The sequence below is a fragment of the Drosophila eugracilis genome, unplaced genomic scaffold (assembly GCF_018153835.1).
Source record: "Drosophila eugracilis isolate 14026-0451.02 unplaced genomic scaffold, ASM1815383v1 contig_75, whole genome shotgun sequence".
Classification (NCBI taxonomy): domain Eukaryota; kingdom Metazoa; phylum Arthropoda; class Insecta; order Diptera; family Drosophilidae; genus Drosophila; species Drosophila eugracilis.
The window spans coordinates 2,297,669-2,314,023 of NW_024573645.1; the positions used below are offsets into that span (position 1 = coordinate 2,297,669).

The 16,355-nt window shown below is 37.8% G+C and overlaps 1 protein-coding gene and 6 non-coding genes across 11 annotated transcripts; all 7 read right to left on the reverse strand.

The window, feature by feature from the left end:
- Positions 1-576: 576 nt before the first annotated feature.
- Positions 577-683, reverse strand: LOC121530442. The gene has a single exon (XR_005993960.1). It is a non-coding gene; the product is annotated as a U6 spliceosomal RNA (small nuclear RNA).
- Positions 684-1,187: 504 nt separating this feature from the next.
- Positions 1,188-1,294, reverse strand: LOC121530435. Its single transcript, XR_005993953.1, has one exon. It is a non-coding gene; the product is annotated as a U6 spliceosomal RNA (small nuclear RNA).
- A 500-nt stretch (positions 1,295-1,794) lies between these two features.
- LOC121530436 lies at positions 1,795-1,901 on the reverse strand. The gene has a single exon (XR_005993954.1). It is a non-coding gene; the product is annotated as a U6 spliceosomal RNA (small nuclear RNA).
- A 527-nt stretch (positions 1,902-2,428) lies between these two features.
- On the reverse strand, positions 2,429-2,535 carry LOC121530437. The gene has a single exon (XR_005993955.1). It is a non-coding gene; the product is annotated as a U6 spliceosomal RNA (small nuclear RNA).
- On the reverse strand, positions 2,429-10,559 carry LOC108117536 (extended synaptotagmin-2). Of its 5 annotated transcripts, none has more exons than XM_017230039.2 (11): positions 10,425-10,559; positions 9,786-9,887; positions 7,649-8,132; positions 6,923-7,474; positions 6,669-6,839; positions 5,146-5,231; positions 4,858-4,906; positions 4,612-4,788; positions 4,113-4,544; positions 3,279-3,782; positions 2,429-2,990 (listed from the first exon to the last, which is right to left on the reverse strand). In XM_017230039.2, the coding sequence occupies exons 2-11, from the start codon at positions 9,788-9,790 to the stop codon at positions 2,901-2,903; spliced, it is 2,550 nt and encodes an 849-aa protein (XP_017085528.1). In that variant the 5' UTR covers positions 9,791-9,887; positions 10,425-10,559; the 3' UTR covers positions 2,429-2,900. The 5 variants fall into 5 exon arrangements, with proteins under 5 accessions (XP_017085528.1, XP_017085525.1, XP_017085527.1 ...); XM_017230036.2 differs by lacking the exon at positions 5,146-5,231 and adding an exon at positions 5,958-6,055; XM_017230038.2 differs by lacking the exon at positions 5,146-5,231 and adding an exon at positions 6,353-6,438.
- Positions 3,035-3,141, reverse strand: LOC121530438. The gene has a single exon (XR_005993956.1). It is a non-coding gene; the product is annotated as a U6 spliceosomal RNA (small nuclear RNA).
- Positions 3,898-3,969, reverse strand: Trnad-guc. Its single transcript has one exon. It is a non-coding gene; the product is annotated as a tRNA-Asp (tRNA).
- Positions 10,560-16,355: the final 5,796 nt, after the last annotated feature.

Sequence of the window (16,355 nt, forward strand, 5' to 3'; positions counted from 1 at the left end):
TCCATTTAAAGCATATATACATATATATATATCTATATTAATAGCAGTGCATAATTATGTATTTTCAAATTCTATAAAATTAGGTATGATATATCAAACAAAAACAAATAAAATTCAAATTAGATAGTTCTTCGGCTAGCCGAATAGTTTATGTGCTTGATGAAGCTGCGGAGATCAGACAACGAAAGTCCTCTTGGCAAGTGCATTACCAGAACCAAAAATCGAAAAAGAAATACAAAATATTTATAAAGTCCAAAATGGATCAATGGAAATAATACCAGAATATGAATAAACAATGATACATAAAAAAACAAAACAACTGTGTTGAAAATTACAAATTTTGTATGCATATGCATTAAGCAAAAATTACAGAAAAGTGAAAAACATAACTATTATGTCTAAATAAACACACGTCAGATGTATGTACGTCAAAAGAAAGATTGTCTATATATTACAATTACAAAATACATACCAAATTGAATACATATTGATGAAATATAATAAATAATGGCGAGAGCAGAAAAACAAAACAATTTATTTAGTTTTTATTTATTATATTCACCTGCAAGTAAGCAAAAAAATGTGGAACGCTTCACGATTTTGCGTGTCATCCTTGCGCAGGGGCCATGCTAATCTTCTCTGTATCGTTCCAATTTTAGTATATGTTCTGCCGAAGCAAGAACGAAGTTCGTTCGAAAAAGTCCGTATTTATACGAACTCCGTGCAGAAAAAGCACTTGAGAATTATAAGAACTAAGAGCGGATGCCTCTAGCGGTGGTGTTTTAGCGTGTTTGCTGCTTCGCCGAGTAGATGGCGCTCTATTTTACATGCTGATGTATAATTCACATCTTAATAAAATTTATAAGCAGAAGACCTGGATTATTTATTTAAGAATAGAAATTTATTTGACAAAAAAATTACTGTCAGGCAAGTAAAGAATATTTACGGACTAAAGTGCTAACAGAAATTTGAGTTTATTGCCATTTATTTAAGATAGATTTGGATATATTAAGCCATTCCAATTTTTTTAATTTAAATTTCTTTTCCGTTGGCTTACAAAATAGTTTTAACTGATTAAAGATTTGCAGAATTTATAATAAGACAAATGAGCATATATTATATATACCAAGCGCTGTCCATAATAAGGCAGATATTTATATAAAGGATATCCAGTGCAGGATGTGCAAAAAAATGTGGAACGCTTCACGATTTTGCGTGTCATCCTTGCGCAGGGGCCATGCTAATCTTCTCTGTATCGTTCCAATTTTAGTATATGTTCTGCCGAAGCAAGAACGAAGTTCGTTCGAAAAAGTCCGTATTTATACGAACTCCGTGCAGAAAAAGCACTTGAGAATTATAAGAACTAAGAGCGGATGCCTCTAGCGGTGGTGTTTTAGCGTGTTTGCTGCTTCGCCGAGTAGATGGCGCTCTATTTTACATGCTGATGTATAATTCACATCTTAATAAAATTTATAAGCAGAAGACCTGGATTATTTATTTAAGAATGAAATTTAACAAAAAAAATTACTGTCAGGCAAGTAAAGAATATTTACGGACTAAAGTGCTAACAGAAATTTGAGTTTATTGCCATTTATTTAAGATAGATTTGGATATATTAAGCCATTCCAATTTTTTTAATTTAAATTTCTTTTCCGTTGGCTTACAAAATAGTTTTAACTGATTAAAGATTTGCAGAATTTATAATAAGACAAATGAGCATATATTATATATACCAAGCGCTGTCCATAATAAGGCAGATATTTATATAAAGGATATCCAGTGCAGGATGTGCAAAAAAATGTGGAACGCTTCACGATTTTGCGTGTCATCCTTGCGCAGGGGCCATGCTAATCTTCTCTGTATCGTTCCAATTTTAGTATATGTTCTGCCGAAGCAAGAACGAAGTTCGTTCGAAAAAGTCCGTATTTATACGAACTCCGTGCAGAAAAAGCACTTGAGAATTATAAGAACTAAGAGCGGATGCCTCTAGCGGTGGTGTTTTAGCGTGTTTGCTGCTTCGCCGAGTAGATGGCGCTCTATTTTACATGCTGATGTATAATTCACATCTTAATAAAATTTATAAGCAGAAGACCTGGATTATTTATTTAAGAATGAAATTTAACAAAAAAAAATTACTGTCAGGCAAGTAAAGAATATTTACGGACTAAAGTGCTAACAGAAATTTGAGTTTATTGCCATTTATTTAAGATAGATTTGGATATATTAAGCCATTCCAATTTTTTTAATTTAAATTTCTTTTCCTTTGGCTTACAAAATAATTTTAACTGATTGAAGGTTTGCAGACGGGTCCCTAAACACACATCGATCTTCTTATAATAAGACAAATGAGCATATATTATATATACCAAGCGCTGTCCATAATAAGGCAGATATTTATATAAAGGATATCCAGTGCAGGATGTGCAAAAAAAATGTGGAACGCTTCACGATTTTGCGTGTCATCCTTGCGCAGGGGCCATGCTAATCTTCTCTGTATCGTTCCAATTTTAGTATATGTTCTGCCGAAGCAAGAACGAAGTAGGGTTGAAAAAGGACCTATATAAATGAACGGCCTTCAGAAAACTCAGTTGGGAATTATAAGAATGCTCAAATGTTTTTTTGAGTCCTTTGCTATCCGTTTCCCAAATATCCCTGATTTGTTGTTGAAATGTATTTGTTTGTTTGAAAACACAGTTCGTTTTATTTGACTATAATAAATTGATAGTTTTAAATATAGAGGCACGACTAAGAGAGTTTTGTTTCGTTTGGTTAGGGACCAAATAAAGTATACACATAACAAATACAAAAGGCTTTAAGTGCGATTGGTAAAAAAGTGTTAAGTTGTTCTTCAGTTGATTGTGCTGTAATGAGACTCCGCATTCGTTTGACTCCAGTTCCCCTTACTCGTGTCGTATTTCAGGCTGCAAGTCAAACCAAGAATTCAAGCCAGCTTGTGTGGTAATCTCGGCATCGTCCAGAGGTATTCTCAACTGAAAATAAATAAAAAAACATAAAACGAATTTAGATAGAGCAAAAAAATGTGGAACGCTTCACGATTTTGCGTGTCATCCTTGCGCAGGGGCCATGCTAATCTTCTCTGTATCGTTCCAATTTTAGTATATGTTCTGCCGAAGCAAGAACGAAGTTCAACTGAGTATCTTCCCTATTTATATGATATCCTTACGGAAAAACAACTTGGGAATTGCAAGGATAAGCAGGACATTTTGGGCGGTTTTTTTAGGCGGTTGAATTCTGAAGGGTTGCTTTCAGGTACCTACCATGCCAATGATGGGACTGCCACCGGATAAGAATCCCTTTTGTGTGCAGACCGTCACCTCGAGTTCCGTCTGCCTGAGTTCGGCAATGGAAATCAGGTACTCAAAGGATGCATCATAAACAGGATTGCAGTTGTCCTTAATTACGCCCGTCTTGCGTTTTGACTCCTTGCTGCGTCCAGGCAGCAAATACAGCTTCACATACGGATCAGGGATGTTGCTGGGATCGCGAAGTGGTATCTTCTGGATCTTGTGGATAGTCACATCTAGCTTTTGACGCTGGGCGCTATAGCGAATCGACAACTGCATTCGTCCCAGCCCATGTTCACCAGGAGAGGATGTTGAATCCGGGAAGCGATGGGTCAACACAGAGGCAGCCAGCTCGCTGATGGGCTTGTCGCTGGAGGTAGAGGCCGACATGGCCGGTGAGATTTTTGCAACTACCGCTGGATCCTCCTCACTGATGGGCGACTCGGTGGACAAACGCTTGCTGGATGTTTGAGATTCCTAAGGGAATGAAATTTAAATTTAATTTTTTTTTTTTAAATTGCTAAACAAATGCTAAAATTTAAGGTACAAGAAAAATATAGGCAAAAAAAAAAGAAAAAAAGAATCACCGATTCTCCCCGACGGGGAATTGAACCCCGGTCTCCCGCGTGACAGGCGGGGATACTAACCACTATACTATCGAGGACCTTGTAAACCGCGGAGCACATTTTCATTGATAAAATTAATACTCTAAAGTAGAACTATTTGCTTTTAAAGGGGCTTACGATGAACATGTTTGATTTACCTTAATTTTTGTTAAATTTCTAAGGAATCGAAAACCAAACTCACCTTAAATGCTGGAGGTGCCACCACAGCCACTTCTGGTGTCTTAACAGAACTACTGCGAGTGAGGGCCGCCACTTGTTCCAAAGCATCCGATTCCTTGTCAATCTCACCGGGTTTCAGAATTCTTAGAGATAGAGACATATAGAGCTTCGATTCCGGACCAGATTTCTGCAGTTGGAAGGGCTGCTGGATAACCTCCATGTTGAATTGCTTAAGCAGAGTGCTGAGCGTGTAGGTATATTGGCCAATGTCATTTCCGGTCTTCTGGTCATAGATCTTGATGTTCAGACTCTCGTTATCGGGATTGCTGACCAGGAAAGTGAAGCCCTGTTCCCAAACTGGAGAATCATCACGCATTATCATGGCCGTCTGCTGTTTCTGCTTGTTGACACTGCACACGAGGTAGGGATCGGGCTTAGAGCTGGAACGAGCTTGCTGGGAGTGGAGATTTTAGTTAATTGGATATGTGATTTATTTTTGAATTCATGTTTATTAAACTAACCTTCAAATGCCTGGCCGAATCAATGAAAACGCTGAGAACTGCCGAGCTCATGGTGGTAACGCGTAGGAGTTGGGTTTCCAGTAAGATCTGTTGGAGATCATTGGGATCGGCAGTGAGTTTGTACCACTGCAGGCGAACATGAAGAAGTCCATGCTTGGCATCTTCTAAGGTTAGCCACTGTAAGTTAAGTCAAATCATAAGTTAATAAGATACATATAAATCGTGAGTAAATCTCCATTTACTTACACTATCCACAACACCTTTCTTGATCACGCTGGCAATGTCGATGCTGGCTCTGTTTTGGGCAGAAAATTGAATTAGTTCTAGCCAAAAATTTCACATAATTTAATGAAAAAAAAACAATAAATATTTGGTTTAGTTCTTAACAGATTCCCTTTAAAATAAAAGCTGCTTTTTGGTTTCTTGTTCTTGAGTTCTTCTTTAAGGAACTTTAAGGAAAGGTGTGTGTCAGATTTCTTTTGTTGGGGTGCTCGTTCGTGTTCAATCAATCAATCAAATAGTGGATTGCCTAACCTGCCGAGCGACTCGTCATCACTAGTGCGGTCCCAGTCAAAAAGTCTGAGCACGAGTATGGCATGCTGCGAGACCTCGACCACAGCCTTTTCCATTCATCGTTCGAACCAAAAGCAAGGTAAAAGACATTTTTCGCATTATTAATGGTTAGTTCCAGCGGCAAAATCTACAGAGACTACGTTATCAATTAGGGGTTATATACAGGGGTTCCATTCTAACTACATAATCATAGTCATTGGCATGCCGTTGGTTCTGGATTTCATAGTGTGTGTGTCTGTGGTTCAAAGTGCTCCAGCTTCTGCTTTGTGGCTCAAAAATAGGTGTCGAAGTTCATGCAAGTAAGTTCATTCGAGTCAAATTGTGGCTTAAGTCGGTTTTTGGTGAGAGTGATGGGAAATTTTTAGGCATTCTAGTGATAGGTTGTTTATTTAATAATTAAAATATGTATGGTGATTAGAAAATTTAATCTCTTTGAGATTTTTAAGATCTTTGATGAGTTGTTTTAAATTTTGTTTAGATTTTTGAGAAATGTTTACATACAAAATCTACTTTTGTTAAGCTAGGTTAAGTTAACAATTGTTAAAAAAAAAGTAAATAAACATGAATTGTTCTAATTTCGAACCAAATTTATTAGGTCAGAATATCAGAAAAACGTTTTCATTGGCCAATTTCTCATCACTTCGCTGTGTTCATTTTTGGTGCTTGTTAGTAAACGTATTCAGAAGGTAAATAAAAACGAAGAAACACTAAAAAATAAACGAAGAGAGAACAAACAAACGAATTGTGAATGCAGTTTCATGCGGCAATACAACCTGCCCAATACATCATCGCTCTGTACACCTGGCATTGTCTGATCATAGTCCCACAAAGAAAACCCAATATAGTGGCCTATAGTTGTAAAAATACACGCCTAGAAAAACAAATGTGTGTGTGAGTGTTTTCGGGGTGGTAGAGAGTAGAGAAAAGTAGAGTACTTAATCCATAGAGCAGAGCAAAAAAACAGAACAGCAAAAACACGGAGAATATAGAGCCTGTCAATTCTCAGTTTTGGGCAGCGCATCATGCAAAAAGAGCTCTCAATTCAATCAACAAACGCATTACTCACTGAGGGTTTGATTTGTCAATATAGGGGGTGCAGTTTGAGGGTGTTGTGCTAACTCAACCAAAACAAAAAAAAAAAGGAAAGTTAAATCAAAATGTTGCTTACCTGCCCAGGTTCTCGTCTTTCTTGGAATCATCCGAGTCCTTCAATTGAATCTCGACAAATTGACCCATTTCAATAAAAACCGTTGCCTGCGTTCAGGCGCCAAACAAAGTAATCGAGTGATAAAGGAATGGAAAATCAAAATGGAAATAACGGAAAGGCAAAACAACGAACTATGCAGTAAATCGGTGGATATGTGTTGGGTTGTATCATGCAGCAATCGATCGACAACATCAGCAGACTACAAAAAGCAACGCAACAAGCTGTTGGGATCTTAGGATCCCCAAGAAGGAGATCTAATCTCCCAGAGAATACATACCTCACACCAGTAGTCCCACTTGGGATTCACATTATTGTCTATAATCTGGGTCTTAAACTCTTGGGCTCCCACATTGATGATGGCATAGGGATCCGACTTGCCCTTGCCCAAGACACTGATATCCTTCTTCATTAGGTCCTTGGCCTCAACAACGTGAATGCGGAGGATGCCCTGTAATTTGGTTATAGAAATGATAATCGGATTTTTATATTATTTAAAATTGTTCATAGGATAATATATTATTATGAACACACCTCTGGTTCAGGCATCTTCAAAGCCACCGCCGAAACCTCTTCACTCAGAGAAATGGGAAGCTTATTGGGCAACACCATTACATTACCAATCTGCTCCACAATGATCCTTCTCAGCAAATCACTCAAACCCGGCATGTCCATGAAATCAATCACTCCAACCAAATTGAAATCGATATTTGGGTTGTTCAAGAAGAAGATCTGCAGTCCACCGACCAGCGGCATCGATCGGATCAGAGGCTTCATCACAACTCGAACCCAGCCATGGATTTGGAAGTCCTTGATGCCACCCTTCATGCCACCCAAATAGAAATTGATATCGCAATCACTGGCATAGAACAGATCCAGATCCATAATGATCTCATTGCGATCCACGTTCTTGTCGTAGATCTTTACACCGCCAATGCGAGGTGGAATGGTGCCCAGGATTATGCGATCGAAACGGAATCCATTCATCTTATAGTTGGCCAGGGCTAAGGCCACATTGGGCTCGATGGTTTCCTTGACTAAAGTGCGAGCAAAGTGATTGGCATTGGGCCATACTTGCTTCAGGATCTAAAAAGGGAGGCAAGTTAAAAACTAGTAAGTACAATCTGTATATCATCAAATTCCATTCAAGCTACAAATCCACTCATAAAATATAAAAAATATTTTGAAAGCCACTCATATTTCCAAAAATTATTTAGAGATAAGAAAGTTAGTTGAGTGTTGGACTTCCTAGAACCTCACCTTATTCAGCCACTCGCAACGCTCCACATCAGGAAAGTAAACCCAGGCGGGCAACTCATCGATTCTGGCCAGGATCACATCCTTCTCTGAAGCCAAAGCCGAGGCCTTGGCAATATCACGCTTCTTCTCGGAAGTCTTTGCCAGCTGGTCGCGAGCCACCGATAGGATAACAGGAGCAATCAACCATGCCACGGACCAACCCATATAGCCCACCAGATAGATGGAACCCACGATGGCCACCTTTTTTCCCAAAGTGTAGAATACAGAGAAAATACTGTTATCATCGGCGACGGATTTGGTGGCCACCGTTGAATTGCCATTTGCCGTCGTCTGAGTGGGCGTGCCATTGCCAGTAGGTGTGGCAGGGGCCACCACCGGGGTTTCACTCATTTTTTTGGCCTCCACCAGGGGCACAAAGGGTTCGGTCTCAGTGGGATCCGGTGGGTTTATGAACTCCGCCAAGGGCACGGACGGGGTGTTATCGCTAAAAAAGATGAATATAAACAAATTATAAACATATACATCTTTAACAGATATTTCCGATTGCAAAGCTTGCGCGCAGCTGACTCATTAGCGTTTGCCGGCTAAGATGCCCGGCGTCGAACTCAATGCTCATGATGATGATGATGTCATTACTTGTACTCGTATATTGTGTTATTAGCTAGAAATGTGATCTTGGAATGCCTCTCTAGCTCTCTACACTCTCTACAAAAAGTAATATTTAGTACATAAAAACATTTACGAACACTTTGTTTACGTAGCTTAATTTTTCATTTCTTTAATAGAGTCTCGCATTGCTCATACGCCGTGTGGGTGGGGTAAATTGACACAATTTTACGAGTTTTCTGCTGGTGGTGCTCACCACCCACCGGGTTACCTGTTGAGTGGATACACAAAATAGCTTTCATCTCCATCAAGGGTAGCCAAACTTTGTTGGGAAGTTTGTGTTGGGACAAAAGAGAAGCAGAAGGGTATCAAGTGACCTGTTTTAACTTTGTAAAAGAAAACTTTCTGTAGTTTTTGTCTTTTATTTATTTACGTTTTTTGTTATGGTATTCGGACAAATCACTAAATCTTCTTATATACTTAAATATTAAACTAATTCTCTTTGATCTTAAGTAACTTTGTTGTTCACTTTGATTAGCTTATGAATTTTCCAAAACTTTTAATATAATTTTACCAGCTTTATAGTTTTTTGCTAAATCAGCGCTTATCCATTTTAATTTTCCCACTTAAAATATTTATTTTCTTTAACTTTCTAACGTTTTCGAAGTGTACTTTTCATTTCCATGAAACTTTTCTTGTATTTTCGCCGTCTCTTTTAATTATTCAACGCTTAGCAGCTGTTGACTTTATTCAAATTTCCCCAGAATATTTCACATTGTTTACCTTACCATTCTTTTTTTTTATTCTGTGGCTTTGGGGACTCATTATAATATAGCCGTAATTTTCTTTTAGCAGCATATATAAATTTGATGTGCAACCTTGACTTGAATAATCGGACAAAACCAAACTTCTAAAGAGATTTACAACCTCAGCATTTTACGCTGTTTTTTACGCTTTGTTTGCTGTTAACAAGAGAAGAGGAGGCCAGGAATTTTCACTAAGCTGAATTCTTGGAGGGCCCTGAAAGGGGGGAGGTTTCCCTCGCTGTTAAGGAGGATGTTTCCCTCTCCGGTTACGAGCTTTGCTAATTCACTTTTAACTGCTGGGGAATTGTTACATTTGCTTTCGTTCTAAGCTGCTGGGCACCTGTTGAATAGCCACCGAAAACCTTCTGCCCCAAAAAAGGCATCCAAAATATATATACCATATATATACGAGTTTAGTATGAGAGTGAGAGGAATAACAAACCCGAATTCGAGAGAGGGTCTTAATTCTAGACTGCCAAAGCTTGTCTGCCTTCAAAATGCTGGGGAGGCTTCCCATTGCCAAGAACTTGAACTGAGCACGGTTTTACGTTTTTTGTTTTTCTTATTTTTTGCTGTTCAGGTTTCTTGGCGATGACGTAGTCTCCGGTATGTGAATGTTAATGCTGTTACTTAATATGTTCGGAATACTTGAGTGAGTGATGTCGTTTGTATTGTGTAAATATGCTTAAATAAATGATAAATAAATAAATTAATTGTTGCGTCACCTCATATTGTTTAGGTTCTGGTCTCCCTTGCTGTGCTGTGTATAGTATGTTTATGGGTTATTTATGATTTTTGTGTTGTTTTGAGAAGAACTTTTTGTGCATCTGAAATAAAAATTAAAACTGCAGGCATCAAGATGGTTTTATGAATAAATAAAAGTGGTTTTTTTATGCCTTTTCATTTGCATTTTATTTAAATGTTATTTATTTTGTTCAGCTGTTTGGCAATTTTCTTTTTCTATAAATAGTCCCACATTTTATACATTTCCTCTTAACATTTTCGGTATTGACTTTCATAACATAAACATTCTATGAAAATATTTGTAGAGTTTGCAATTATTTGAAAATTATGCATTTCTTTGTAGATATTTAGATAGCTTGCCGAAGCTGAAATTCCTTTCATTTAAAATTCACACAGAAAAACCGCACCGAACGGAAAGCCAACTAAATACGTATTTGCATCATATATATATAAATATATATTGAGGGGCGAATATAGCTCAGGGCGCCGAGAATCATGTTTTGTATATATTTTTTTATCAAGTTCTATTTTCCGCAGTAAACAAATGAGTTTATGTTTTAAAAAACACAACCGAAATGGGTTCACATATCAAAAGAGGAAAATCAACTGATTATACGCACCGAGAGCACGGAATGAGTTCTTTATAGACTTGATTACTTCACTTGGTTTTTGGTTTTTTCGAATTTTTATTTTTGTAATAAACCGAAGCGCAGCGAAGTCAGCGACTTTTCATTGTGAACGGCGTTTCGGAACTAAATTGAATTGAATACATTTCACGGAGCATCAGCCACTAGAAGAAGTCTCTCGAGTCGCGGGGACTTTGAGTTAAAGCTCGTCTATTTTGAGTGGAAGCTATAATTCCGCAGCAGCCATCAGAAGCAGCAGCACTGCGGGATTCTTGGCGCCATGGCTTCCCCAGCAGAGGGTCCTGGACGGCGGCACTACACAACACCACAAGGTTGCTCTCATCAAAAAAGACTCCTCTTTGTTCAGCAATTAATTTGAATATTAATGGAGAACTAAGGCACACGCACTCTCTGCGGTGGAAACTCATTTGCCTTTGTTCAGTGGCAGTCCAACAAAAGTTCTAGTTGCAAGTGTAATTTGATTGACAACCTGAATGATAAATTAGGAATCAAAAAGATAAGGCATAGAAATGTTAGATATTCTATGACTTGAAATTGTTTGACAGCTAAAACGTTTTAATATGTAAGAGATAGCTATGGTCGAAATTTTAAAGTTCTTTATAAAATACTTTTAAAAGAGACCTTTTTGGTTAGCCAATGGTAGTGATCTTTGAATTTTAGCTTAAACTAAGAGCGCTATTCTTATTTATAGAAACATTTAAATACTATTTTCTGTCTATTTTAAGTTACCCTCCCATATTATAAAATATTATTATGCAGGTTCTTTGTTTCAACAATTTGTTGCCCAGTGTAATTGGATTGATTGTCCTTCATCCTGGGTCAAGTGGTAATTGTTGTTGCTAGCCAACCGCCTGCTACTTTTTTTCTGGCTGACTGACTCACTTGCAAATGAGATAAAATCTAGGCCTGTGTTGGGTAATTAGCAAAACAGTTTGAGAGTCACAGCCGGATGACGCACACGGGCGTAATAAACCCCTGTGCAGCCATGAATAAGGATTAAGCAGCCTTTTCTTTGTTTGTTTGCTGGCTTGTTGCTGGCTCCCTCACTCAGTTTTCTTTTTTTTCATAAATATCAAATGGCTGCGGAACACATGGCGTATGTGTAATAATCATGGCATCTGCATTTTTAATGCTTCGATGTGAAATCGAAAGGTAAACAAAGCGGAAGAGAGAAAAAAAGGGAGGTAAAAGCACCGCGAAAAAGCGCAAATCAAACGCAAACAAAGTCTGTCCAGGAAGGACGTACTTGAACATGGCCTTCAACAGCCACCCACTCTCCCACGCAGATGCACACATTGTCTGGCTGCAGGACATGCAGGAAAGCAGAAGAACTCTACCGAAGGACGCTTGACGAAGGCAGCTTGCAGGCAAATGGAGCCAACGGATGTCGGATGCGGGTCCCCATGTCATTTCCTCAAGCAGAGAGAAATTATGTCCGCGAAATTCTGCCAATTTTCTCGGACCAAAATAGCACCTGCCCGTGGCAGATTTTCATAATTTACAGGGTTTAAAAATATCCTATTGACTTTTCAGACAGAAAATTATTAATACCTGACAACACACAGGATTTAAAGATTTAATAAAAGGATATTTAATGAATGAAATTGATTTTTAATCAACAACAAATTTAATATTTTTCTCTGTGTAATTGGTAATCAAGTTGGGATCAGCGGAAGTTAGTTCCTTCTTTCCGGTGAAACGAGCATACATACGTATTCTCGATTAATGACACAATGAAGCCTTAGGGAAATTTCTAGAATTTGCCCAGACACACATTCTGCATCCTTTTGAATGAACTAACACACACACGTGCCTTCATTTAATTGCTACTTAAATATTTTATACCGCCTGCTTTGATTTTCAACCAAAAACCATGTAGGTTCCTTTGAGGTTTTTCAACTTTGAACTCACTTGGGGTGGGGGGCGTGGCAGGTTCTTGCTGACTAGTAATAAAACTTGGTCCTCCCTTTCGACGTGCCATAAAACAAAATTCAAAACTAAACTGTGTGACAATTCCCGGGCGGTAATCGAGGTCGCACGATGTCAGCGCCTTGACTTTATTGAACGAACAATGTAAACAAATTGGGAATATTCTTGTTTCTTTTAGCTCTGTTTAGCTTTCGTATAGCATCGCTGGTGATTGTAAGAAAATTGCGTCACATCGCCTTTGATTTATGGAGCGGATCCAGTCGAGCAAAACGAGGGAAGCCAGGCCAGACCTGGCGCACTGAAGGTAACTTAAAGGTAACTTTGATGTGTAACAGGCCAGGCGGATACACAGGCACGGGGAAATACTTTAGGAAATTGGGATTTTAATTCATTAGTTTAGTTTCTGATAAAAAATATTTGTAAAGTTTATCATTATAACTTTTAAACTTTTGAATTGGAATAATTTTTTGATATTTTTCCTTATTTCCTATCATTTCCTTTTCACATTTTTCTAATATGCAACCCAATTGACTTTGCTCTGATTTTTATCTGTGTATCGGAAGCAACATTGATTGCAGACAAATGTCTTAGATACATTGAAGCAAACATTAAACGAGGTCAGAATTGAATTAGAGCAAAGGGGTGATTCAAGGTCCCACAGCTAGTGATTCAATCAGAAACACTCAATTTAGTTTTTCTTCAACATAGTCGCCTTCTTTAAGCATTGCTTTTAAAAGAATTTCTGTGAAAACATTCTAATCACTCGTGTGGAACTCGGTCGAGCACGTTTTAGCCATTTTCTTAACCAAAAATAAAATATTTTTCGAGTCCTTCCGAGAGGCCTTAAAGCATGCTTTCGCCTGGCATGTCAAACTTTTCTTTTGACTACCTTTTGGTTAGCCCAAAAACAAAAAGACCTTTGCCCAAGTTGTTATATGCAGATGATGTTAACGTAAAATGGCCTCGGGGATACATATAAAATAACTGACATGGGAGCCAGCCAAAGCCACATGCTGCAAATGAAAGTTTCACCACCCCAGTTTTGGCCATTAAATTATCCTCCATTCAAGTAATGTTTCCCAGCCAAATGTCTTTCCCCCTAATCCTAATCCATTATTGGGCTTTAATATCGGTCGAAACTGTAACTGACATTGCAATAGCATTGACCACAACTCTGTGTATCTAAGTACAATTGGAATGCCTTTTGCCTTATGAATTATACAGAAGTTTGTTTCTATTTTTTGTCGACTGGTTGTTGCCTCGAAATGCCGAAAGTCCTGGCGACTGTGCTACCAAACATCAAGAAACACGCACGGAAATCGTTGATTGCGGCAATAAAGAGAAAAACAAAGGAAGCCCCCCAAAAAACAGGGCAGCCGATTATTAATGAGACTTAGGCGGGTCAAAGGATACAATGTCAAGGATCCTTTTTAACGAAAAACTAGCCAAAGGGAAAGTTCTTTGGAAATACTACTTCCGCCTAAGGATTTGCAATTCATGGCTCATAAAATGAAGTGTAGTTGACGATTTCTAGTTAGCTTTTTTTATGGTTTTATTTCATTTGTTTATAGGCAGAGTTTAGACAGTTTAAAGAGTTGTAAAATTAACTATACAAGTTTTTCCATTTAGTTAAAACATCGTAAATGAAATTCCAAAGTCAAACTTTCCTTCTATTTTCACCACTTTCATACTGGTGGCACAATGCTCTCTCACTTTTAGTTTGAGCTTGCAGTGTTAATCTATCTTTCTAATTAAAATATTTGTCTAATTATACGGGCAGGAGAATGCTGAGGTAATTTAAGCTTGAACACGCCAGCACCCCGTTCTCCAGTGCATATAAAACGTTCCACTTTGGGGGAACAACTTAACCTAAACGCAAATCCTAAACTTTTTCCCTCGCCTGCCTGACTCGTCACCAGCTGCAAGGATATCTCACTTGGTATGGGTGTGCTCTTGTTTGTTTGTGTGTGTGTATTAGGGGCTAACCACAACCGCACAGAACCCAGAGACGCCTTAATGTGTCCACATTTTAATTACCCTTGATGTCGAGTGCGAAAGGCTGCCACCGAAAAATAAAGGATAAACAGCAACAACAACGAGGAGGCAGAAAAAAACAAGTTGAAGGCTTCGTGGAAACGCGCTGGCTTTCATAAATATTTCAAATGCCTACCAAAGTCAGCTTCATCAGCCCCTTCTACTCTGTCAGCTCTTTCTGTCACTTGACACAGCGCTTTATATTTTCTGTATTTTTTTGCTGCCACTTGGCCTGGGACAACGCTGCGTATGTGTAATTTACATGCTTCAAGTTGAATGAAACCGATGGGAGTGCCTCTAGAGTCGCGATAAGAGCCAAACCTTTTCGCAGGTGGACTTCGGGAAGTCGCCACTTAGGACGTTTGCATTTTTAATGCTACACACAAAAAAACTAAGATGTTGGCGGATTTTAATTAGAAAAATTAATAACTGAAGATTTTGAAATTTTCTTGTTTTTTAACTTAAAACACATTTCCTTTTTTTCTTTTGTAATTTTCAGGAATTTAATTTAATATAACCTTTTAAATTCACTATTGAACCTTGCTTTATATATAATGTAAAAATGCTGAATTCACAAACTTCTTGGATATTAATGGTTGTTAAAGGGAAATTGAAAGCGTTCTCAATTTCTGTGTGAAACTTTCACCTGAGCCTTTGCCCAGTTTGAGAGTCACTTGCCTTTTTGTTAGCACTGTCAATGGGTTTGCCAAAAATAAAATTCAATTGTTCGGCCTCTTTGTAGTTCCGTTTGCTTTCTTTTATTGCGATTTCTTTATTTTTTTTTGCCCGGCACTTCAAGTTGCTGTATTGATTCGGAAAAGTCGCGCGCGAATTTCCTTCGCAGCCGTTTGGAAAATCCTCTGTCGTTGGGTTTTCACATTATCCGCGGTAAAGTGTCCCGTTGTACGTGAGTCGCACAACTGAAAGTGCGGTAACTGAAAGCGAAATTCGGTTGCCTTCGCAATATCACTCATACGCAGTGGTTGACCTACATCCTGTAACAGAGTTTTTGAGAGAGCAATTGAGTGTGAGAGCGAGCTTTTGGTGCGACTACTATTGTTTACGTTCTCAGCTATTTTTGGCGCCAAAATAGAACAACTGTTGCCGTGCGTGTTTACACAATTTGACAGGGGGCGGTGGTGGGTGTTGTGTCCTGAATATGAGTATTGTGTAGTTGGAAAAATGCGTAAATGCGTTATATATATATTTTAAAAACCTCAATGGCAGAAAACCCAAAAATGTGTTGGAAAGTTGTTATTACGTTAGTAATTATTTAATTAATAACTAATATAAATGTCTAACTCAATTAAAGCATTTTAATTAACAGACTTGTTCTGAAACATACATTTTACACTTGTTGTGTACATATCATGTCAAAAGCTTACGCTTTTTTACATATTTAAGATTTTGTGTGTTTCTTTTCCATCTCTCTCTCAATTTGTATTTCCCCTTAAGTTTTGAAGCGAGTGTTTAAATTGACTTTGCTGATGTTCAAACTGAGATTCAAACTTAGACAAACAACTTTATGGTGTTTGCAAACGAATAAAAGCAAAGCTCTTAGCTAAGCAGGATTTTATCAATATTCTAACCGTCACTTATATTTACTTATACACTTTTTACACTTTTTATTTATACACTCTTGAAATTTTGTAATCGTTTTAATGAATATATTTTTGGTAACTTTAATATGTACATAAGTTAAAAGTTATTTCCAGTCTTAATTGCTTAAAGTTTTTGGTAGTGATTTCGTTTAAATATATCTTAACACCAACCCTTTTAAAAATATGAGTGATAAACACATGGTATACTTATTGATTATAAAAATAAAACTTATTGAAATTGCAAGATAATAGCACTGCTATATTTATAATAATTTTCCTATATAGTATTTAGTCGGTGTGATTTTAAAATTGGTATTATAGTGTAGAAGAGAGGCCTCCA